The sequence below is a fragment of the Cataglyphis hispanica genome, chromosome 15 (assembly GCF_021464435.1).
Source record: "Cataglyphis hispanica isolate Lineage 1 chromosome 15, ULB_Chis1_1.0, whole genome shotgun sequence".
In the NCBI taxonomy this organism is placed as follows: Eukaryota; Metazoa; Arthropoda; class Insecta; order Hymenoptera; family Formicidae; genus Cataglyphis; species Cataglyphis hispanica.
This window is the reverse complement of record NC_065968.1, coordinates 5274777-5301426: the sequence shown is the minus strand read 5'-3', so window position 1 is coordinate 5301426 and position 26650 is coordinate 5274777. Positions and strand designations below refer to the sequence as shown.

Below are 26650 nucleotides of genomic sequence, written 5' to 3'. Positions count from 1 at the left end.
GAGAGACAGGAGCGATAAATAATGTGTATTGAAAGTCTATAGTGAAAATCATATTAATCTTTATATGTTGAAAAATATTGCTATATATAACGGTAGAGCAAAAAATAAAATTATATACATAATTTAGTCTATAATTTTATTTATGGGGAAGTAAAATATTGTAGATTTTATTCACATCTCCGCTGAACAGTTATATTCTTTAATTTTCTCGTATCTCGATTAAAATTCATCGAGCAATATAGATGAAATTTATCATATCATTTGCGTGAACAATTTATATGTATACGTATCCTATGTACACAGAGCGTTTTCTTTTATGTGGAGTGTGTATCAGTGTGTATGCTTTTGTATAATCCTAAAACATATAAACAGATTATAGCGAAACACGCCCGATTAGAAAACTTTCAAAGGATTTAACTGTGGATTCCCTCATAAATCAAAAACTTTCTCAAGAGAGTTCTATGTTAATTTGTCTAATTTAATTACGTGATTGATGGTAAATATCACTATGTTGATCATTAAGTCGTTATCATCCAGCTACGTTCGAGGTCGCGATCGATGATGAATTTCAATTTCTACGATCAAATTCGAGATCGGGAGCCGTATTAACTGCAGATCGCTCCTAAGCAATCGCAAAATTATGATGGCTACAACCACTGTCATGATCGACGATCGAATTGAAATCTTTATGATCAGCTACGAAATTTCATTAAAGCTCTTTTATTTCGATTACTAGCAGAATTAACTGTTTATATTAGCTATTAAGATTAGCTGGTCATTTATCTTTCTAGACGATCATTAACTTTCTTCAATTACGAATAATCGTCATTATCACTTCAGCTATGTAATTAAACTCTAGGATAGAAGTCAAATGTACCTCTCTTAAGTCTCAGTTTTTATCGATCACAAGAAATATTCAGTTCTGCGTCGATCGTCGATCGTTATTCGACATAAAGATTCGATTATGGGGCCCGGGAGAAGTCGGTGCAGGGATTTAAGGCCCCAGGGCTCTCTTCTTCACTCTCTTTCAAGTGCACTTTCTGTCATGGTCTCCTCGCGTCCCACGCGATTATCTCGCGCGTCTACTAGTGTTGTTGAGCTGATTTCGCAAATAGAGTTTGTCCTGCGTGTATTACGATGGGTAAAGAAGATTATTCCGATTTGACTAGGATTCCTGTTAAAAAGATCGTTTGACTAAACAATCGTTAAAATCCGCTCAAACTCTTCATTAAGCATTCGTAATGAATTTTTCCGACAATTGCAAAAGCGCGTGCAGATATCCAGAGAAAAGTCCATTCTTATTGTGATAAATTTTGGAATTTGATAAACAATTTATATTCAAAAGTAGAAGTTATGCACATCAAAGATATAGCAAATATCATATGATGACGAAATGTACATATGAAGATTTTCGATAATTATAGTAATTAATTTCAATAAATGTCAACAATTAGTGTAGAGAATATCGTAAAATTGAAATTGTTCAGATAATTTTATCATTTTTTTGTATCATTTTTCCTTTATCCGTATCATTTTTCGTTATCATATATTTATTAAGTAAGATATATTTATTCGAAAGTAAGTTTTGCAACATTTTGCGTGAAAAATGTATAGGGTCGATTTAATTATGCGAACGATTAGTGTAACGTACTTAACGTACGGAGGAGTACTGGATGTATATATTTTTAAATGATTTCACAACGCGTGTTATGCTTTCTTCACTGTTAAGTACCATGAGAAATGTCTTGAGAGAAGATGCAATGTAGCGTGTGCCTCTCGTCATGATCAGCAGTTATTACGATGAGTGGTTGACACATTTGGCAAATATTATATAATCGTTTAGAGATGGAGGATTTACATGTACTTTCTATGCAATATAGTTCTTAAGCATAACGTTATTGGACAAGTACATTTCGATGATGCTTGTGCGTGTAGATAGTTCGGTAATCGGTATATGGTCAATGATATAGCGTAACTCTGTAATCACGTTGATGACATCGCCAGAGTAATACGCGACATTGAAACTGGGACATTGATTGGTGAGGCAAGACGCGACATACAAATGTGAAAATATGTTTCTAGATATATGTGTATGAATTGTGGAATTAGTATCACGCTGATAAAATTCGTCCAGCAATGCTCAAAAATTTTGGCGATTTTGGCATAGAATCATTGCACGTACTTTGCTCGACAATAAGCGACGTAAGTTATCGGAGTAAAGATGTTTTGACAACCACACGTGCACGCTGTTGGTGACTGATGGCATATTAAGAAGAAGAACAAGCAGAAGAAGAAAAAGTTTTCAGTGCTTTCATTAAATCGTCTTTTATCGATCCTTATCATTAAATCGTCTTTTATAGATCCATTATTAATGAAGCGTAATCATACAATTGAGCTGAGATTGCAAATGCTATCAAAATGTCGAGTAGTGCAAAAGAATAGTAGTCATAGTGAACATTATAATGAATTATACATAGATGCAAGAGCTTTCGGAAGATAAGGATTCACGTTTCGATTGTGATACAAAATTCTTCAACAGTTACAGCGCAACTGAATCGCGTTCTTCACTTAAACAGCAATGAAATCTGGCGTTTTAATTTTTTGCAAGCAGCGCGAATATAAAAATGCAAGTGTTTCCGAGATTATAGCGTGCACGCTGCTGGCGACTGGTAGCGTATCAATAGCGAGGTTTCCTAGTTGTGAACAGGTACGCGAAGATAAATCGTCAACGGTTTCGAGATCGTTTCAAAATGCGCCTGGATAGAATCGATACATGATAGCGTCTTTTAAATTCAGTGGCGCGTGTCGGCCGATCTGCGGATTCCTATTTTTTCTTCTCTTTTTTTTTCATTCCCCTTTTTTTCTTAGCGCGACGGAAAACAGCCCCACTAACAGAGCGCAGCGATCTTATCGCGAGGTAGCGCACTTTCTAACGTTCGGTAGCGTTACCGGGAGGCGAGCCTCTTTATAGGGCGGTGGTGCGCAGATGGGGACAGCGCTGTAGCGACAGGCCCCGGGGCCCCAGCTCCTAAATAGCATTAAGAGCGCGCGAGTCCTGCTGCTGGCGACGTCTCGAGGCACTACCGTAATCGACGCCGTGCTCCTCCTCACCATAATCGTGATCCATGCGATCGCCTCGATCGCGATCCATCCGCTCCAGCCGCGATCTTCTTGTACTGCCGCTGACATCCCCGGCACCGTAACTGGCTCCTAAATTAGATAGAGAAAGATTAAAGCCATTGTGCGATTTATATAAAATCATATTAAAATGCTCAAGCAGTTTCTGATTTTGACAAACTTTATATTTTCATTATCATTCTAGATTTCTTTATCAATTATATAGATAATAAAAGAAGAGAATGTATTTATATATATATATATATATATATATATATATATATATATATATATATATATAATAATTACAATATAAATTTTGAATTTTCTGAATAAAATGAAGTTTGTTATATCAAAAAATAATTAAGTGTATAACAATTACAAATTCTATTACCAAGAAACTATCTACATAAAATTACATTGTTCAAAGCTCTACTCTATAAAAAAAAATGCCACTCGAGGGTGATTATTGTTGTGAGCACTAGGGATCAAATCATTCCAGCCAATTCATTCCAACCATTCCACACTATCTAATCCATGCAAGCTCTAAGCAAAAAAAAAGAAAAAAATTAAATAAAAAACGAGATACGTCGCAAAGACTCCGACGTTCAAACTACCATTGCGCAGGTGCGCAGAAATCGAGAAGTAGAAGAGTACTCGTCGCAACGGTTAATGCAATCTCGGATATAAATCTCGCGAGATGATAGATCGCGTATGATTCGCGACGAGAATAAGAAAACCCTTCATAACTTCTGCCCTCTCGACTCACGCGGCTATGTCGTTAATTTCTCTCTCTATCGTTAGGTAATCTCTATTCTATAATCCTATTCTATGTAAAGGGTTGGTGAAGGGCTTGCGAAACATACGTGTATTAAAATAAAACAGAATGTTTGGCAGAAACAATGCTTGAACTTTTAATTGTGACTCGTTAGAATTTTTGACGTAAAAATAAAGAAAATTGTGTTATTCTTTATTTTCAATTTTAATAATTACATATTTTTATTTTATAATAAAACGAATATATATATATATATACGTATATATATATATATATATAAGATATATTAAAGTCAAGTTTTATAATACAAGAAATAAAACAAATGAAAAACTTTGAAACATAAGATAATTTAGGATTTAAAACATAAGATAATTCATGATTTAAAAAACTTTTATTAATTTTATGTAGGAATATATTTAAATAGAAATATATTTATCTATAAAAAATATATATAATAATATATATCTAAAAATAACAAGTAAATGAGTATAATAATAAAATGAATATAAAAATAAAATTCTAAGTATTGAAACGAGCCATTTTGATGGGCAAAAAATGAAGTTAATATACAGTGGCGTAATTGCGCCAATACTTTTGTAATATTTTAATCGTATTTATAAAGTATATTAAAAATATGTTGGCAAATATATATAAAATCTCTTATGAATAAAATAAAATTATGTGCTCTTGAAAATTTTTGAAAAGTAGATTGTATCTTTGACTAAAATTAGGAATATGCATGATCGAAAAAAAAAAAGAAAATGATAGCGCAAGTACAAATTTATGTAAATGGCCGTATTTTTACGACCTTACATTTGGAAATAATTTTTTTAAATGAAGCAGGTGAGCAGAATGAGACTCGTATGTAATTTACGTGTTTTATATTCTAGAAAGTCCTTGATTATTCTCTGCATGGCGAACTTGTAGTTACCCCACTGCATACAAGGAATATAAAATGATGAAGGGAATATAAATCATTTTCTCTGCTCGAGAGAAATAAAATCGGGTCGGTTCCGTGTTTCTGGGCCCATGCACCAAACCCATCTGTACTTACTACACGCGCCCTCACAAAGGTATCCCTATTACAGTCTCTAATTCTCTCAATCTCATCCACACCCGGAATTAATATTCATGGGCCGAACGATGTGTAAAATTCTCGGTCGCTTTTATGCCGCATAAAATCGTATCTGTGCGATGAATGGAGGAAGTAGAAGCGACCGCACAACAATAGGTATGTCCCGCGTTCGGACCTTCTTAATTCGATTTCATCTTGGTCTCTTGGTCATCACGACCATAGCTGTACTGGCTCTGTTTTCGGATGATTCCCGTGGCAGCCACCGCCTCCACTTTTACACGTAAACAAAGAGAACATCGGAGTCAGAGCTCGTTGTTGACAATAATAGGGCCTATAATCTGCGCATGCCGTTTGCGACATCCTCGCAGATAAAACAATTCTCACAGATTTTTTTTGCATTGATCTTTGTTACTGCAACGTAGAGAATTTAGAAAGTGATGATGAATATAATTGCGAAGAAGATAAATAAGAGAAAACTCGCAAATTGAGTATAGCTATTATTGGCTTTTTGCCTCGCGCAATCGCGCAATAGCTTTGGTGTTAATCTGGCGTAGCTTGAAAGCACGAATGGGTTTTGCAACTTCTTTCGAGCAATTATTATTTACGTAAAAAATGAGCCTCTCAAAATAACTTAAGACAATCAATAAGTTTTATTTTATATAATATTTATAAAAAAAATATTACAATTTTTTTACAATATTAAATTCTGTGCAAATTTTTTATTCTTAAAAACTTTAAGGAATCTTATATATCTAAAGAAATTATTATATATAAGAATTTATATTCACTTATTCTCTCGTATTTGCAATTCATTTGAATTAGAAATCCATTTGTGATGAAAATACAGTGTACATACGCGCGAAATAAGTTGCAATTAAAATAATATTAAGATAAGCATGTATTTAATAATTATTAAATTTATTATAGGAAAAGAAATTTTTTGGTAACTGTACGCGTGAAAAGGATCAGGGGAGCGATTGCACAAATAAAAACGAAACATAAAATTGTCCGCACTAACAGGGAGATAAACGCGCCCGATCTTACTGCACTGGATACAAGTTCGTATCAATCCGTATATTCGATCCGTACATTGCCGCTGAAAAGAAATATAACGTCAGGATAAGATGATACCAATTCGATGATAAGCGAATATGCATGGAGGCAACTTTAGCTGCCAAGGAGCCTTACTCTTTTAACAGACAAATTGGGACAGAAACGATACAAAGATACGAAGCCTATTAAATAATATCCTGACCGATAGAAAGATTCTCTACAATTTGTAGATATTAATATATAACAAAACAAATTAAAAAGAAAATTATAAATAACATCAAAATTTTTCCATGTGTATGCCTAAAAGATCTTATATGATAAGGTTATTTCTGTGAAATAAAAATGCGCATTTACTGACAGATAATATTGTAACAAACAAATAATTAATTTTCTCTTATATAATTCAGAGAAATTTAAATTATAAAAGGAAATGCAACAGAAAAACATTACATAATTTTTTTTACTGCAACAATCTGGAACACTGATATAACATAAGTTGTGTAAAAATAGCTATATTTTATATGTAGAATAACATGCAACAATAAGATAATAATATCAATAACAAGAAAGAATAAAGGTAATCCGAAAAAAAATGAACTTATATAATTATATAAGATCACATATGGTCATATATAATCTGTTCTGTCCATTTTTTTCGAATATATACAGATTTTGACAGAATGCACTGTCTAACTATCTTTAACAAATCTTTGTGCAGAATTCTATATTCTTTAAGATCCATGTATAATACGTCCACATGCAATTTAGCGATCCATTTACTAGATAAAGATAAAAATAAGAGGTACACAAGTGTGTGTATGCAAAGATACATGCTCGAGGAAAATATTGATTTACCTCTTCGATGATAATAAGGCTCATGAGGGGCACCTGAGAGGACAAGAAGAAAGTAGTGTGTTAGTGGCGATATTGGGTCTCGTTATACTTTTGAGCAGGCTTGAGAAGGCACGAGCGAGGATTAGGATATTGGAAGAAGACGTCACAAAACAATCAAAACGAAAAAAACGACTTACTGCTATATGCAAGATATTTGAATAATGAATAGTTAATTACGTCTTCAAACTTATTTTCTTCGAATAACATAATAAATATTTTGCGCGAAGTCAGTATTTCGGTCACTAATTTTTGTGCATTGCCAAATATGTTCATAGACGAATTCTATTTCCGGTCGGCAGTGCCAAAGACGTCAATCGACGTATTACGCATCTTTTTGCGCTATGTATCATTGCCAAAAGCAATATATCGTTACAAATCACGTTGATTTTATATTGTTTCCTGCGTTGCTTGACAATCTTGGATAGTTTCCACAGAATTATTATTTAACAACCGAAATATTGACTTCCGAGTAAATCTCTGCCCCCGCGCGCGTGCTGTTTAAAAAATCTTTCTACTATCTTAAGATTTGTTTTTCTTAAAATTTGAAAACAAAAATTTTCTTGATTAATTAGAAATTTTCTGCATTTATCAGCATCTTTTTGAGAGACAAATCTTTCGCTATGACTTTCAATTAAAGTTAATAATGTCGAAAGAGAGAAAACAATGGATGAAAATTGATTGTGTTATTAAATTAAGATATATGAAATATTTGATGAGTCTAGAATGTTTTTTAAAATAATTTATAACTTAATAAAAAATATAAAAATAATAAACTAATTTATAACTAATCAATGATCTTGGCTCGATCTTATAAAATACCTGATGGCACGCGTTGCGTGTATGTATCCGTCGGTGCGTCAGGTGCAGGCACGGCTCGTGGCACCGAGGTAAAATCTGGCGGATGCGTCGCCCTCCAATATGCTTCCAGATACTCGGCCACGTGTTCGCATGCCTCCTCTAATTGATTTTCATCCAGGATAACATCGAACATTTCTGGCGGACATTGCGCCAGTTTTTCCGCGGCCACCATCTGCACATTGAGGTGACGTATCTGCGACTTTCCTCGGGTTTTAATCAGCCTTTGCAGAACTTTTGGCGAAGAAATTTTCAAATAAACGATCGTGGGCGCCAAGCTAGTCTTCGCCAATTGCGATGGATGGTTTATGGTATCGCAGTCCAAAACAACTAACTGAAAGTGAAATTTGATTCATTAATTCATTTGAAACGGATAAATTTTATTATATAACTTATTTCTGAAAAACTTTCTCTCCTCTTGAGAGCTCTCTCACTATCGGACACTATATAATAAAATAGAAAAATTTTATACAGAAATGTTGCTCTTAAAATATTTTCTTACAAACCTGAAGAGTTCTAGCAAGTTCAAAAATCCTCTCGATCTCTTGCTGAACTTCCGCTAAACAGCTGCTTCTGCTGGTTGACCGTTCCATGATTGCTCTTTTAGTTGGATTGTTCAGCAAGGATCTTTTTGCTAATGAAATATCTGCCATTACCCTCGTGATAATAATTCTGTAATAATCAACAATTTTTATGCAATTAATAACATAAGGAAAATATAAGTTAAATATTAATATTTTACTGCTTAACAAATTTGCATGTCATGCTTAGTGTGTATAGCATGCTAGTATATTTTTTCAAATTCAAACTTAATTATGAAAGTAAACAAATATAGAAAGAGAATCAATGGCAAACAATGCTCGTCTTTCTCTTATTGATATAAGAAAGGATTAGCTTAATAAAATAAAGATTTATTTGTAATTAATAAAAATGAGTAAAGAATCGAGACAGACCTGCCTTCGAAGCGATGTTTGAGGAAATCGAAGAGTGCCTTCTGCATCATATCTGTCACCTGATAACCTTTGAGCGACGGCCCGACCAATACTACAGGCCTCATGGATGGTACTACGTCGTAGGGAGTCGTCGTTTCCTGAAAATTCGAGTAAACGATCAGTCCGGCTAATCAAAACGAGCCCCGTTCGCCGATATCGGCCCCAGGATAGTCTCACTTACGTAGGACTGCGTGTGAGCACGGTATGCAACATTGAAACATTGAAATCAGTTAATGGCCATGTCGATTTGACACATGCGACCTCCTGCACGGCCAAAGTCCTTCCTTGAACACCCGCCTAGGGGACATCCTCTTCAACACCGAAGGTACTTTGGCCAAGCAGCATATTAATAACTACTATACTGAACTAAGGTATTAACGGCCTCCTAATCGCATCGGCTAAATACTACTCTACGGCAGTGAATAATTTTCGTCACGATGCGCGGCTCTGGATAAAGATGATCGTTGGACGAACGCTGTACGCGGTAAAAAAAATTGATTAACACTTTCTTAAATGGAATTAATGTATTATTACTGATAAGCAGTGATTTCAGTTATAATACTGCAAATAGTGAAATCTCATTGAGAAGAATCAGTTAGTTGTAACGTTTGATCTTTTAGTAAAATCTCTCTACAGTGAGACAAGACGAAAAAGCAAAGTATAAATGTTTTCATTGAAGATCAGTGAAATATTCACTAATTTTCGATGAAATCTTGTCACTCCTTTAATCAGTGATATTTTCACTAATTCAATTTAAGAGAGTAGTGTTAAAATGTATGTGATAGAATATTTACCAGTCGTTCTCGGAAAGTGTCTATATTAAACATTATGCATATTGACGCAATATGTGATGTAATTTGCTGTAAGGAAAAGTACATGCGTGTTTTGAATTATGTGTGTGATAATTTTAATAAAAAAAAAAAAATAATTTAATGTAATAAAACTTTATATATTAAGTGATTTAGATATGATGCTATAAAAGATTGATCGCGCTGAAAATACTTCAACGATATTTTTAGAATTGAGTGCATGATTTCAAGACGTAAATAGTAACATATGCTTATAGATACAGACTTTAAGAGAACGTGTAATATTTTTTTTAGGCGACTGGTAAATTTATCATGTTATTGTTAGAGAAAACATTTTCCGCATGAAAGACTGTTTGATCATTAACTGAATCCTTAATATTAATGTTATAACTTTAAATTTATCTGCACCAGTAATATGTAATTTTCTATTCAATATATTTTCATTAAAAAATAAATATCTAGCAATATTAAAATAATAAAACGTTAGATAAAACGTTTTAATATGGACACAATATAAAGTTGCAAAACGAGCAATTATATATAGATAAGACTATTAAATAAGATCACTTGTACGCTTAACTAGTGCGAAAGAAACTAATGCATCATGCGTCTAGCTGTAGTTATCTTCATCGTTTAAAAATTGTGTTAAATAAAAAGAATGTCAAATAAAATAATCTAAAAATATTCTAAAACAGTAATTAATATTGAAACGGATAAATCTAGGGTTGTCAAATTTTCAGATATTCTAACATCATAATGTGATATGCATTATTACGCATGATGCATCGTTGAACATCACACCAGTGTGCGTACATACATTTAATCTAAGTGAAAGCATTTAATAAAAGCTCAAGAAGCAGCAAGATGTGCATGGTGCATTAAATAATCGCGACAATGTGATCCGTCAAATGTTTACCGGCTTCTTGAAGAAGTTCTTCCGTTTCTCCTTAGCAGGTGGTGTCGTCAGGGTCGCCTTGCCGGGTCGTACGTTGCCGACACTGTCACTGTCGTCACCTGTCAAAAGAATATATTCACAATTACTTAAAATCTCATTTGATTTACGTGTAAACGACAAGTCCCTCTTTCTCTCAAAGAAGCTATCAAGAAGCATTTCAACTGATGTGATGCAGCGTAGATATAATTCGCTAATTTATGCTCGTGTTTTTGCTTATAGTAGCGGCTATCAAAGATCAGCGGCTAGCTACAGCAGTACTAAGAATCGCAGGTGTGCTGACATGAGTGGCACGAATAAAATGACTTACCTTAATGATTTTAGCAATGTAATAAAAACTAATTAGGATGTGTATATAATGAAGAGGAAGCAGTGAACAATCTCTTCCGCAAGAGATTAGAAATAAAGAAGCTCGCATCTCCGTGTAAACCGCAAGGAATAAAAAAAGATATTATTTAATAAAATTTAATTAAAGAAATAGCATGTAAGAGCCAGCGCGACAATAGTTGTAGCGCATATTTTGTTATAAGTAAACAATTTTTTAACATACATGTAACAAACGTTTCGATCCCTTTTTTTTGGGCCATCCTCGGCGCAATTCAAAACAATAAAAAAGAATGACTACAAAACACAAACATTGTCACGATAAAAATGCTTACATAAATTGTCAAATTAATGAAAATGGTCAAATCCGAGGGGGACACAATGTAATCTTTAAATTAAGTATTAAATTCAGCTGCGTTCAATAGTATTTTTATTTGTATCTTTAAAATTGTTAAATAATATTTTATTGCGGCGGAAATTTGGCAAATAAAACTCAGTGTGCAGTAAACAAATAACAATAACAATTGTGCAGTAAGATTTTAATGACCAACTCAATATCCTTGGAATAGAGCTCAGGGTATGACAATAAAAAGGCTCTGTTTTTGAAACTTATTACAGTGCCTCTTTTTTGACAGGCTAAATATTGAGATAAAAAATTAAGATATCTGCCTCAGAACGTTGTTTTATAAAACCGGTCACAAATTATACAATTTTTTTTAAAATCATGGTAATGCTGAAAGTTTATCTATTATTTTCCTCAACCTCTACCATAAATTATAGTCGAGAATGGAAGGAATTAAAAATGTGTAATGTGTAATTTTTTAAATTAGATAAATATGGGGAGATATTATTGTTAATATGTGTAGACCGATTTCTAATGTTACTTATGTTTTAACTTCGGCAGTTTCCTTAAATTGTTCTCACAGTTTTTTATAAAATCCACTAGTTAATTTATTTGTGTTTGACGCAGATAAACTTAAATTCTCACCAAATTGTATTAAACAAGGGTGTATGTAGTGGAGGATGGCACAAGCCCAGATACACTTGTATAGCAACCACCTATCCATGGCAGGGGCACTAACGTATCTGTGTATAGTATTTGCATATTTACATATTTTTTAGCCTAAACAATGATTGTTAGAAATATTATTTAATGTCGAAATCTAACGAATTGTAATAATATTAAAGGAATTGTAGCTGTTTCATTAAATGTTATAATATTAAACATAATTCGTGTACGCGTTTACGCGCAATTTCATTCTCTTGCGGACTACGCAGAAATTGCTTCAATCTAAAATGTTTGGGAGCGATATAAGCGCCGAAAAAGCTGGTGTTTGTGTATTTGAAATAGTGGGATACTTAGAATTTCAAGCGAACGTTATTCGTCACATATTTTTTTACTACCGGCCTGTAGCAATAATCCGTCCGCCTGTAATACACTCGAGGATCAAGCTGAGAAATTTCCCGATCAAGTATATCGAATTGAGTATATCGTGAATTTTGGGGGAAAGAAAGAAGGACGTGCTAGGATACCTGGCGTAGGTGGTGTGGAACCACGTGAGGGCATACCACTCTCGCCAAGGTTCCCTGAAGATCCTCCTCGCGTCGAGTACAGGCCCTTCGTACCACGCGCGGCGCTCGCCTGTAACCTTAAGGCCTCCAGCTTCACCGGTGACGGGATGAAACCGACGTCGCAATTTTCTTTCACGAGCCTGCCAATCCACCAATTGTTGTCGTACTTCTCCTGGAAGAAAGCGCAGTTTATGAGCAAAAAGAAAAAAAAAAAAAAGAAAAGAAAAAAACTAACAAACATGCGCTCGTACCTTGATGTGAAGAAAATCGCGAACGTCAAAGCTGACGGCGGAGCCGTGGACGGGTGAATCATCGTCGACGGATCCGTCATAGCTTACGTTGGTCCGCACTGCAAACGCTACCGGCTTTGACTGAAACGTAAATTAAAAATTGTACAAAAAGTTTGTAAACACATTACATGATATTTGCTTAATCAATATTTCGATTTACATCAACAAATATTTCAAATTTCTGTTCTTGCTAATCTTGCGATATAAAACACATGTAGAAACAATATATTTTGTTTAACAAAATCAATTTCATTAACATGATTTTTTTAAATATCTGCTTTATAATGTGAATTATTTGCGATTACTCTTATATGCGGGAAGAAAGCCGGGCTATATATGATTATCAACTTTGATGGCAAACAACGCGATGTCGTCGCTTACCGCATTTAGTTACGTATCATCGCCCCCTTTCCCGTGTTATCGACTTTTCCATCAGGTCACGGTGCAGCTTCTATATCGCGATGTGTACACAAACACGGATAGCTATATCGCTTGTATGAAGTGGAAAATGAAAGCCGACTATATCGTCGCGTCGCGTCGACGAGCTTCACGGCCGATCGACACATTGTCAGCTTATGCGTGGACGCATTGCCAGTGACAATGTCGTCTCTTCAATAAAGAATAAAAGACTATTGCGGCGAAGCGAGAAGTTTTTCATTTTTATTGCAACGAACTATCCGCTCGAAGGTCGTCTGCCGTCAATCAATATCCGTTCATTGCTAAGCCGAAGAAGACGAGTCAGGATCAAATCCTCATCCTAATTTTATTTGCGTTTGCCATTTAATTCTGTTAGCTTTGTTAGATAATTTATCACTCTTTGCTTAAATATTTCTAAATGTAAAGCGCATAAAAAATATTATTAATGCAAGACGTGTTGAATTCTAAATATTTTATTATAGAGTGAAAAAATATTTTTTTCGCGAGATAATATTTGTAATTATTTCATATCATCCTCTTTTATGTTTGTTTCGGTAAAAATTTACTCGAAAAAAGATAAAAACAAAATAGTACAGTGAAAAGTAATAGTAAAAGTATTTCGACAAATATTTTTCACGCATGTTTTTCTCATAAAAAACATCTCTCGATCGGCATGAGCACCGACGTTATTGCCGCATCTAAAGCTGCAACACTCATATGACTTTCAGATCGAATCGTGTTTTTCCATAAATTTTTCTTCATGACTTGGAATATAAACGCAAAAAGAAGTTCCGCAAAGCGTTTGATTGGCACTTTACTGCTACGTTTTATTTCATATTTTTTTCATTTCTTCATACTGCGTTCCGTCGCGGACGCATCCAATTCCATCGCTTTTCATGCAAATTTTCAATGTTTATGATGCCGTGATGAAATACGGCGAATAATAAGATACGACCGCTCAATCGATACGTGATGATCCAGCGTGCAAAGAAAAAAAAAGATAAAACGAAGCTGTGAAAAAGCGAAGCAAACTGGAGCACGCGGAGGATCAATGACTTACTCTGGCTTTTTCGAGTTGATTGAGGGCCTGCCTCTCCTTCTCGCGTCGCAAGCTTTCTTTCTCCTCGTCCAGCGAGAGATCTGAGCTCGGCTGCGAGTAGTTCGAGTCTGCCGAGCCCTAAAAGCAGACAAATTATTTATGAGATTCGTACAATCTCGCAGACAATCAGGTTTTAAGTATCAAAAAATTCATCGTTTATTTATATTTACATTAGTTTTAAATATTAATGTATCTCTACCGCAGATCGTAATATACGGTATTTTAAGACAAATCGATTGTATAAATATGTGACGCAAGTTTTTAATAAAATATTATAAATACATTTCTCTCACAAACATATTAACCGCAATATTCTATGATTGAGAGAACTCGTGTTTTTGCTATAAGATTACTTATAGCAAAAATATATTAACATTAAAACATCGCCTACTAACACTTTTTACTAGGATAATTCAATAAATAAGGTAACATGTATTAGCAACTATAGCATGTTTTGTTACTTTATTTACTGAGTTACCCTCGTACATCGATATTTCAAGAGAAGTTTTATCTCTTGAATTCTGTATATATTTAAGCAACATCTATTTATTCTGTGCAATCATGTAACGCTAACTGTGACTTTGTCCGCGAGACCGTGAATGATAAAGTGCCCTACGACGCAGTTCATTACGTCTATCACGCCCTACAAGCACCGGCGTAGATTACCTTATAACAAAGGAAAGCAGTCTAGCAAGCAATTAGTTTCTGTTAAAATTAAAAGAATCGATCGAGTATAGGAAAGAAGACCTACGCATAATTAATATTCGTCGTCGTAAACAAGAGATTGAGGCTAGCATAAATTTTAATTAACGTATTAATAAGACCTAGTAGATATAGAATATCAGTGATTTTACTAATGTAATATTTGTGATAGATTTAATGCCGAATTTTTGAATATTCAAATGCCAAACTCAGTTATGTTCATTAAAAATTTATATGTATTAGATATGAGAATTCTCTACTCTAGTTATAAATATTACTTGAGAAAGCATCTGTGAGACTCGCCTTTCTGTATTAAAAAAATTAACTATATGCTTCATTTAACACAATTCTTGAGGCATATTTTCTAAATTAATCTTTTTTATATAAAGTTATGTTTATCTCAAATAATTATTATTTTAGAATAAAAATAGTAATAAAGTTAAATGTTCTTATATTTATCGGTAAAACAAATTACAAATTTCCAATCAAATTGAAATCGATTTAGAGTTTAATGCTGAAGATCTTTGTGCAAAATCTCAGCAGGAATGTCTCGAAATATGTAAATTGAGAAAAGGATAAAGATTGCAGTTCAAGATCAATAAAGCATACCATCCAAACACGAAGCTTGGTTTCATGTTAAAAGAGAAGTTAACTTCGATCAAACGCGCGATTGGTGTAAATCATTGCTGCAATGATGGCACAGATGATCGCTTTTACTTTACGCTACGTTGCCTAATACGGGACCTTACACGATACGCTGTAGAAAATTCTATACGTCTACGAAACGGCGCGTCTTTGACGTGATCGAACGCTTGCGCCTCTTTGCTCAAAGTGCGGTCACGATATATAAATAGTTATTTTTATACAAAGATCTCTCTCAATAAATATATAGATTTCTTTGACGTATTTTTTTAATTACAGTAATTTTTAACAAGAGAAATAAAAAAGTGAGCAACGTTGTATAAACATTTTTGTTTATTATAGCCTTGCAAAAAATAGTTGGACAAAGAAATGACTAAGAGCCAGAAGAGAACAAAATTTATAAAGAAAGATAAAAATATATCGACACGATAACTTGAAAGAGAATTGTTATTAATGACAGACAATTAATAATGTCTGTTGACGACAATGTTTTACTGACACTAATTTAAGAAAAAAAAAAATAATAAAATATCCTCGATATTTTAAATATTTGTTGAATAAAGAAAAATTAAAAAAATCCGTGTTTCTCTTAATATACCTGGGTAAATAGCTTGTTGTAGCCAGAATTGTGTTGATTGTACCCGATCATCGCCGGGAATCATCACCATGGATGCCAGGGCTGTTGTTTTGATAGTACTCAATCTGCCTTCGCCCCAATTCGGAGCCAAAATTTATTGGGCTTATACTCTATAAGAGCTCTCGTTTAGTCCATGCTACCGCATGACTATTTTCATTCTCGTTATAATGCTCGGTCTCTCTATGTTGCACTGATATTCGAGCTTGTGCCGCTACGCCATGTTGAATGGCGCAGTGGCACAGGGTTTCCAAAAGCTTTCCTTAGGCACGTCGTATCTCAAGCTTTTTTCGCTTTCGTTTGCAAGCCATCCAAACACAAATTTTGATCTATTCCTGAGCAATCAATATCATCATCATCTCACGATGACAAGTTGCGGTGCGTTTCATGTTCGTAGCGAATAATTTGATCCGAGATTCAAAATGTTCACTTTTTTAATAATACCTCTCTACAAGATACAGTAGATCTTTAATTTGAATCGACTGCAAGAAAGTATGTCATTGAACAAGATAATATAAGAAAAAAATATATGAAAATACGCATAAATCACATTGGACGAACGCAGTAATCAATCTAATCACGTGTTAAATTTAGCATATTGATTTTCACGGACTAAATATCACCGTGTTATTATAACAATGTATTATATAATATCATATAATTAAGATGAAAATGAAGATAAAAAAAAATAGAACAAAATTGAACCATTTTCTAAATCTATACGTTCCATAATTGACCTGACCAAATTTGCTTGAAAGAATATGGAGAGACTACGAAAAAGTTAATGCAACTACCTAAAATTGTCTGCCCCACATTGCCGAAAATGTACATGTAAGCACGAAACATCAATAAATGATAGAGCAACGGGATAGAGGATAAAAATATCTCGTACGTCAATGCTGGTAATAATGAATAATGGAATCTATTACTAATTTCTATACACATTTAGAACTAAATATTCCAGAGAAATCTAGATGTTTTAATCCTAATTACTCTATGATAAATTGTAACTATAGCATAATCTTTATCAGCATTATGTCTAATAAAATAATATTACTTTCATAAATCGGCTTCAAATCAAACAATCATATAATGCACGAAACAATTTCTCAGTTCACCACTTCTGATGTGACTCGGTTAAAGTTGTACTACTTGCACGCGATCAGTTCCACTAATCATCTCAAATACTCATCGCAATCACAGTTGATTGAAAATTTCATTGTCTATGCAATTCGATAATTCTATTAGACTATGCAAGATGCAAGCATCGAGTTAATATAATATCGCAACAGGATTTTATAATACGATCCCATTAAAATATATTATTTTCCGCTCGCTTGCAAGATCCATTTTTTTTACTACAAAATATATCAAAAATCTTGACAATGTAAATGCTGAAAATGAGAAAATAGAGTGCAGAATCTCCAATCAAAATTAGACTTTCTCTAACATATTATTTTTATATGTGTTCTGCACATTGTTTTCTCTTGCTGCATAATTTAAATTTTAATTCTTTTTATAAATAATAAATAACTAAAAATAATTGAATAAAATCTTTTTATTTACTATTAATAATTAAGAAAAATTGCTTTTATTTATAGAAACTTATGATGTAAATTTATTTGTCAATTTAAAGATTATGAATCATCAAGTTTGAGAATAATCGCGATAAATATAGGAAGTGATTTCCTTTTTCTATAACGATAAGTTCTAATTAATTGAAATTCACAATCAATGGTTCTATTTATCTGATTCGTATATCTATAACTTTAACGACAAAACTTTTCAACTGATTGTCTCCGTTATTGAAGAGTTCTTGAGTTAGAGAAGATCGGAAGTCACTGTTGGTGATGCTACTTATGTAAATCGAGTGTTTACAAGCGTCGTATGCAATCTACATTTTTCCAAAATCAATTTATCGGAAACTCTCAGTCAATGCAAAAGAAAGATTACGCGCAATTGACGTTTGCTATATAGCAACAATCTTTTAGTTTTCAAAGTTTGCATAATCAATAACTATTCAATTTAGTTTTCTATATTAAAATTGTTTTAAATCGTAAGAAAAACGAAAATCTTTCTTTATAGTGTAAAAAACAAATTTTCTTAAAGAAAAAAATAGGAATAAAGAAAAAGATTTCTTTTATAAAAGTTTTCTCTCTTCTTGAAAAAAAAATGTATTAATATAATATATAAAATTAAAATATAAAATTAAAATTAAATAAAATTTTGATAAATAAATTTTTAATTGAGAAATAAATAATATGTGTGTTTGTTATATTCTTACGGAATTAAAAATTATTTTTACCGGATATATGAAGTGCAATAAAGTGCGTTGGGGAAGAACTAGGAATTTAATTCCCGCTGCTAATTTTTCTGTAATATTCCAAAGGGGAAAACTTTCATTTACCGAACCTATTTCGGTTTAGAAAAAAAAAATGAAAATGTTAATACGCAGTGAAAGATGAAAAAGTAGAAATTGGATTAGAGTAGTAACGTGAGTTAAAGTAGAGTAGAAAAGAATTACGTGTCTAGTATCGTCACGTAATTCCCCGATCACCTAATCTATCTGGATAATTAATTAATCCATTGCAAAAATAATTTCACAAATAACTTCACAAATAACCTTATCATTGGTCTCGCCAGTCAATCGAAAGTGCAGCAATTCGAAGAAACGCGAAATCGGCTCTTGAATTATCAATTTCATTTCTAGATAATCGATACTGTTGACCTTTTTAGAGATTCGTTACTTTGAATTTCGTTATCTAAATCGTCGAAATTTCGATATGCTCAAATTTAAAATATATAAATAGCAAATTAATATATAATTGATTAGAACCTTATAAAATTATAAGAAATAATGTCTGGAATAAAACGTGAGAGTGAAAGTTTTCTGTAAACATCAGAAAAGTTTGTTCTTTGTATGTTAAAAAATATCGCAGAGCTTACAAAGCCATTTTCATCAACATGAGTGGTTTTAAAAGCATTAAACCCATAATACATTATAAATTCGATATACCCCTTTTCCATAAGATTAATTTTTAACTAAACAGACAGGGGAGAATAATAGCTATTGCGCCCCTAAAGTTTGCCTATATAACTGTTGGCATTTTTTTTTTAATCATTCAAATATTCTTTCTTCATGTTTTTGATAACATTGCGCAAAATATATTTTAGGCCAGAACCAATCAATCAGATCGATAAATTTTTTCTATCATACGAAATCATCACATTTTTACAAAGATAATTTCTAAAAATAATTCCAAGAAATGTCAACAAAATGTTAACAATATTGCACACATCCCTAATTATACCGTAAATAAAATTAATTCCAGAAATTAAAACTCTTCGTCCTATATCGTAATCCATATCAAAGCACGTTAAACCGATGGTACACCGCAGAACCGTGGCGCCCGGAAGGAGGTCAACGACATCATGCAACCTCGAGTGCAGTTTCCACGTTCCAGCTCGCTAGTCGATCGACAAATAGCTCCGGCCTGTCTTACCAATTTTTTCCTACAAACGCCTGCGTTCGTCCTATTATGCTCGTCCGCACTATACCTTTGACAAACTCTTTCTCTCTCTCTCTCTCTCTCTCTCTCTTCTATAGTAAGAAAGCTCCTTCCAAGTATTAAATTATTCACTTTTTCATCTTGGAAACCCTTTCTTTTTCTCAACAGAGAAAGTATCTTGTTGGAGGGATACTGGACGTCTGTGTTTTTTTCCACGTGTTTCTCTGACGCAATCACTCAAAAATCTTATAGAGTATACTCGAAGAATTGATATATCGGTATAACGGTGATATAAAAAAAAAAATTGATTTTGAAAAATTAGGAGTTTTGTCTCCGGGATGATCGTGATTCGCGTCACGCGTGTCCGCGATATGCGGGCTCTCACCACTGCAAACTTTCACCCCTGCGAGCCCGCACGGCAACGGTGAACGCACGGCCCGTAAGAACGATTTGGCCGACGGTGCCTCTGCGCGCACTGACACGACATGATCCTGGCAAATCACTGGCTGGATCACCGTTACTCTGGCAATAGTGCCGTTTTCCGACTCGTCCGTACGCGGGCGCCACTGCAATGGTCGGTGGACGACACCCCCGTGACTATATCGATCCGAGAGGTGTTTCATCCCCGACTCCTCTCCACCGCGTTCTCTTCTGTAAACCACCCTGAGCATGCGACCTGCACGACAACGGCAGGCCACTGCTCCCTAACGGCAACGTGTCCTATCAACCATTCGGTGTACACGTATATTCAGATATCAACCGCCTGACCATATGAGGGAAAGGGGTGAAATTGTCGAAGAGCTATGGGAATACAATTGTAAGAGACAAGCAAAAGTTGGAGAATATATATGAGGAGGATATATAATTTTTTATTTTTTCGGAATATGCAAACACGTTTAACGATTTTTAAACTTATGCAGATAAATTATTTTTACTGGAAATATTATTGCTTTGATTTAAATTAATTAAATTATTTTAGGCACGTAAATAATTATGTAAATCAGTAAAAATATAAACTTAATATAAATCATATTTTGTATATATTTGCTGGGTGGTACACAATATTGTATTCCTTTTTTTTATAAAAAAAATGTATTTAGTTTGGTATCGATATGAAACTTGCACGCGCTCGTGCTGTGGTAGTATATAAATCGTTGCAATGAAAGTGGAGTTCTCCTATCCAATTCGATCTTAATATGTTGTCATGTTGACTGCTTTTATTACCGTTAACAATGCGGTGAAAACAATACTGATTTCGTTTTAAATCCAGTCTATTTTTATTTGCGATATAGTTGTATAAATGTGTCACATGTCACATGAGAAACATGAAAAGAAAAGATAAAAAGGAGATAAAAAAATTTCAAGTTTTACCTCAAAGTGTACTGACCCAAGGCATTTTTTATATATATTATATGTATTGTTTATTGTATTGTTATTTGGCCACAAAATATAATTTTGCCTGATTGCCAACAATAAATTTCAAATAAATATTATTATTTCTTATTAAGAACTTTGCTACAGAAAATCAAATAATGATCTTAAATAATTATTTTTGTTTTTATATATTATTTTTATTAAACTGATAAATAATCCTATGTTAGATAACTTTGCTAGATAATTTTGATTAAATTTTGGAAAAAAGAATTGGCATTAAATAAAGTTTATTAATGTTGAAAATAGAACTAACAAAGAACTTAGTTATTTTCTGCAATTAGTTTCGTCTTGGAATTCAGGTCACCTATATAGGTCACACAGGGTGCGTGCGCGTATCACCTTCCTCTCTTTCAATCTGTCACCTTTAGGTTTTGAAATTTAAAATTGTAGATTGAAATTGTAGTTTCTTAAATATTACTTATATATTTATCATTTTTTACTATCAACTTTTACTAATTTTATTATTTAAAAAATTAGTTTTTTCACATTCTTGTTTTATTTTGTTATTAAAAAATATTTTTTTATTTATTTTTTATAAATTTTGATAACTTTAAAAAGATAGATTTACAGTTTGTTACATTATTAAGAAAAAGATAAATTTAGAAAGTCATTCAAATATTTTGCAGATATAAAGAAATGTAATAAATTTGGAATACTCTGTATATAGAGATATCAACTTCGATCTCAAATTCGCATCTCATAAATAAATGATCGGTGAACTATACGAGCATTACGGCAGCTTCTTTCATCGCGGTCACGTGGCGCAAAAATAAAATTAAAGAGCATTGTGCTCGCAAAGACAGAATGCGCATGCTCGCGATATACATATTATAGAAGGTTGCGGACGCAGATGATCGAACTCGCTTTTATAAGCGAATCTATAAAACAATCTTACGAATAAATAACATTTCGTTTACAGAAATATTACACAAGTATAAAATAAAATATATTTTAGATAATATCGATTTCTGTTTCACACACATCCGTTTTTATTTTATTATTATATAAAATCTTTTTAAACAGATATACTTATTAATGAGCTTAACGATGCAGTAAATATTCTGGTCTCGATATTTTCGAGATGCAAGATATTTGTCGCAGCCAAGGCATTTGGCAGTTACTACGATTGCGAAGATTTTTAGCTGAAGGACATAGCTATTATTTCAGTATAGATTTTCATTTTGATGAATCTATAACTAATTATATTTATTATGATAATAGCACGATTTGTCGCAAAATTTCGTTGATGTTAATTTATGAATTCGATAATATTATATAGATTTGAAGATATTTTGATTTACCCTTCTTCTTCCGAATGATTTGTAGAGTTCCCGCTTCACTGGCCGTCGTAGGTGTGCCATGTCAAAAAACAGAAGTTAGTGCACGGAAGAGCGAGATGAATCAGAGATGATGCTCGTTGACACTGAGAAGTGCAATGGATCTATCTCTTGATTAAATAGTTTTTGTCAGCTTCGCAAATCCGTCGATTTCCGGCACGAAATATGTCGAGTTCTAGTTCGAAGCCGCATTTATCACGTTCTACCGTTCTATTTTCTTTTAATCCGCCAAGCACAGATACACAGCATGCACATGTTTCACGAAAAAAGGCATCGAAATTTAATTTATATACTTTCGATCTCAAAAGTTAAAAAAAAAAAGAAAAATATACTATCACTTTTTGCAATGATTGAAAGCAGTTTCCTGCAATTATTGATTGGAGGTTTGTAGTTTGCTAGAATTGTTTGCTGGATCTGACAAAAGTTTCAAACCTGTAATAATATTTGCGTTATAAAGTATATAAATAATTTTTTTATTCCTTCTTTTTCCAACATATTTTATATATGATATGATTTTATGTTCACATATGATATAATTTGAATAGATCCTGAGATCTCATCAGACTTCTTTCATTTTATTCCAAATGTTAATTTTGACACTTAAATATGTAATGGTTTTTACATATGTTTTGATTTGGTATAAATTAATTAATCATATATTGTCTTGTGGCATAATTATACACATTTAATAATTTCATTAAATAATATTAACAAAGTTTTGACAAAATAGATAATATCAAGTATTATTTCTGTGTTTCCTGAAAATTTGAAGCTGTTGCTTCATACATAGTCCAATCTTTGGATCAATGCCGACAAGTTAGTGTAACAGTCCGTGACGTCTTTAAGAGTATATCAGACGCATAAATCTCTAGCCCTGACCTTGTCTCATCAGCATAATTTTTAGCATTAAAAATGAAGATAAATTGAATAAAATAAATTTCACGATTGTCATTGAAAATTTTTTTGAATAGTTCTTTCAATTTTTATGGACGCATATTTACAATTGTGCAAAACACAATACATAACACGAGATTAAATTAAAATAAAATATTAGTACATGTTTCAAAATATTATTACATGTTTCAAATTAGCCATCATATCATATTATATTATTATTATTATTATCATTATATATAAATATATTTTTATTAATAATTTGAAAATTATTTTGCTGAACAAGATGCTTAAAAGTAAAGAAAATATAATTTTATAACAAATTATTTCTCGGCCTCTAACAATTGTTAAAGAAGCTTGATCATAAAGTTACTGATCCAGTAAACAATCGCAAGAAACGTTAATCCTAACAAACACGGTGATTAATCGCCGCATTTCACACACCTGCAATCTGTTCAATTAATCTTCCTATCAATAAACCAAAAAACTTCACTATATTAACACCAAATCACTTTGTTATCAAGCTATGGCGATACAAATGTCACGTGTTCGTTTCTCAAAAGATTCTAGAATCCTGATCGCGAGACAGCAAACTCAAATTTTCGCATCGATGAAGAATCGGTTCGTTTTTTTTTAACAGAAGTTTTCCTTCCAAATTATAGATCCGATCTATCGATGAATGAGGATTTCTAGGATTCGGTGCGAGACATTTTCGGTGTGAATGTGCTGGTGATACTGGTGAGTCGAGGAGCTTTTGGAACGCACCACGACCTCCTCTGCTATAAATAAAACGGCGGCCGCCACATCGAAAAGTCTGCCAGCGAGACGGGCATCGTCGATTCGCCTTAAATTTCTTCGTAAAATTCGAGAATTGGAAAATTTTCCGAGTGACGAAGTTAGTTGGAATACATCGTGTCGTCGGTATTCTCGAATGTATCGATTCACAGCCAAGTGACGCTCATCAGCTTTGACATCTTCTCTTTGTTCAGAATCCGTTCGCCCTCCGTGCAAAATATCTACCTAAAGAACGCTCGCAATTTTTTTAAATCCTATTTAATAATTGATTTCTTTAAGCATTTATGAATGGCCGTATTTCGGCAAGTTATGGACAGAATATCAATTTGTTTCAAACTTTGCTGAAAATTCTCAATCTATTTTTAGAAACCACAGCTTATTTTGAAGTTTTATAATTATTTTTGTTAAAAAAAATGTTTTAAAAGTTTCCTAGAATTGTTTCAAACGATCTATTATCAATTGATTTACCTGACGCATATCGATGAGGGAAAAAGAAAATTTATATAAAAATTTAAATTTTAATAAAATTTTATTAATTTGTTGTTTTTTTTTATATATATTAAAAGGTCCTTATTAATAATTAAGCATTATAGCTTTTGTAGTTTTTTCATGTTTTGAAATTGTAACTTGATGTATATATTATTTTTAAATATTATCATAAAATATTATCTTAGATGGATAAAAATAAAGATTTTCTAAGATAACAAAGTAGATACTAACAGTTAATAGCGTATGAATGTAATCATTATTCTTGTACTTGAAAAGATGATAAAACTTTCTATTTTATCGACGAACAGCAATACAATGATTTCTTGAAATAGCGTTTTGCAGTGTATGGACATAGATGTCCATACCATGATTTTATTGCAGTTTAAATCAATAAATTTTTAGTAATATTTTTAAATAAATCCAATTAGCAAAATAATATAATCGAGTTATTAATTTATTGTATAAAGTTAGAGCAAAAGCGTTTTTGTATAAGCGCATAATCATAAAGAAATTGATTGATCTGTAAGCATATGGATAAAAAAAAAATCAATTTCCTTATGCATATAATTATATGCGTCTATGTAAAAGTCTGTGCTTTCAGCCTAATATTAAAATTTTATATTGAAAAATAGTAGAAACAAGTAATCTTCTTTTAATTATTTTCAAGATTATTTTAAAATCTTTGTCAGTAGAGACAGAAGAGACTAGTTTTACATTTTTTAAAAGCAATTAAGAAAGATTGGGTCATTGTTTATGCATGCAATTCTACAAAGTCAGATTAAGCATAATAATAATAAAAAAAAAGCTTCATCAATACCGTAAATTCGATACAATTAAAAACTCTTCATTCATCGTGCGCTTGTTGAAAAAAACTTTCTCATAAATAATAATACATTTCCTTCTCATTTGAACCGCAAACGAATCATCTAGGTTTTTCTTTCTGAGAAATCTTTGGATCTATTTCAAAGAGACTGCTTTTGCAACGTGTTGTTTGAATAATGAACGCTGTCGTCATGTGGGATGTCTCTCTTTAGAGATGAGAGAATCGATGTCGCGTTAAATATACTGAGCCAAAAGTCTTTGCTTAACAGCCGAATGAACGGTCTCTCCTAAGCGCTTGTTACGTTTCCCGTTTTAATTATTCAGCGTCTCGGCACTTCCGCTGGTATTTTCGTAGTCGTACACCAGCCGCGCATAGTGCGCGCACATTAAACGAGACGCCGGGTATTATAAGCGCGATAAGATTTACTGGTAACGCGGCGTCGTACTACACGAGCATAGCGGAATGTTCACGGCAAGTACCTGAGAAGATACCGTCGAGAGCAAATGTAGGCAAAATGGACTCACATTCCTCTTTATTATCAAACTTATAATTCAGCCATACCTTATTCTATTTGCAGACACGCGCGGATAAATTGCTACAACCTTTTGGAGCAATTCATTCGCACAAAAGAGAGAGAGAGAGAGAGAGAGAGAGAGAGAGAGAGAGATCGAGTTAGAGTCTTTTGATATAAAATATAAGTACAATATAATTAATGCGTGCATAATATACAGTATGAAAGGCGAGAATAAAATTTCAAGCTCAAATAGACATTTGACTACTGAAATTTTTGAATTTTTTTAAAAATCTTATATCTAGCAAGATTTACGAGTCCGAGAGAAAAAAGTCTAAGACTAATGAGCTTATTCATCTTCGCTGCACATGCTATTTGATCGCGTGGTGAGCGAGCGCGTGCACCTGCCTCGCTACTCTTTCGCTTTTGCATCATCGTACCGTCGCCGTCGCTTCCGGAAATGTAGGCCGCTTTGACAAGTCGCTCGAGAATAGACGGATTTAGAATCCTGTTTAACCCTACAACGACGCGTTTCGCACGTTCTTTGTATTCTTTCGAGTTTTTTTCCAGCACGGCATATCTCGTGCGCTTTCGTGACACCCGCAGCTGCAGTAACACGCGTTACGCGCCGCGCGAGGGAAAGGTCGAGCTGC

The 26650-nt window shown here is 33.1% G+C and overlaps 1 protein-coding gene across 5 annotated transcripts; it reads right to left on the bottom strand.

Moving 5' to 3' along the window:
- Positions 1–24099, bottom strand: LOC126855057 (voltage-dependent L-type calcium channel subunit beta-2). 5 transcript variants are annotated; one of them, XM_050602404.1, is made up of 11 exons: positions 23824–24099; positions 22450–22917; positions 14189–14305; positions 12673–12792; positions 12383–12593; positions 10490–10587; positions 8726–8862; positions 8279–8444; positions 7737–8106; positions 6879–6911; positions 1–3210 (listed from the first exon to the last, which is right to left on the bottom strand). In XM_050602404.1, exons 2-11 carry the CDS (start codon positions 22507–22509, stop codon positions 3029–3031), a joined length of 1494 nt encoding a protein of 497 aa, XP_050458361.1. In that variant the 5' UTR covers positions 22510–22917; positions 23824–24099; the 3' UTR covers positions 1–3028. The 5 variants fall into 5 exon arrangements, with proteins under 5 accessions (XP_050458361.1, XP_050458363.1, XP_050458362.1 ...); XM_050602406.1 differs by having other exon boundaries at positions 22450–22702; XM_050602405.1 differs by having other exon boundaries at positions 22450–22695.
- Between the last annotated feature and the right edge of the window lie 2551 nt (positions 24100–26650).

What these genes read in the sequence shown, in the direction of transcription:
- LOC126855057 (XM_050602404.1), bottom strand. Translation starts at nt 22,509, where the DNA reads ATGGCACACCTACGACGGCCAGTGAAGCGGGAACTCTACAAATCATTC. An exon ending in AGAACTTCTTCAAGAAGCCG is followed by an intron (nt 8,863 to 10,489) that starts GTAAACATTTGA and finishes TCGAATTTTCAG; the next exon opens with GAAACGACGACTCCCTACGA. An exon ending in CACGCAACGCGTGCCATCAG is followed by an intron (nt 6,912 to 7,736) that starts GTATTTTATAAG and finishes TTGTCCTCTCAG; the next exon opens with GTGCCCCTCATGAGCCTTAT.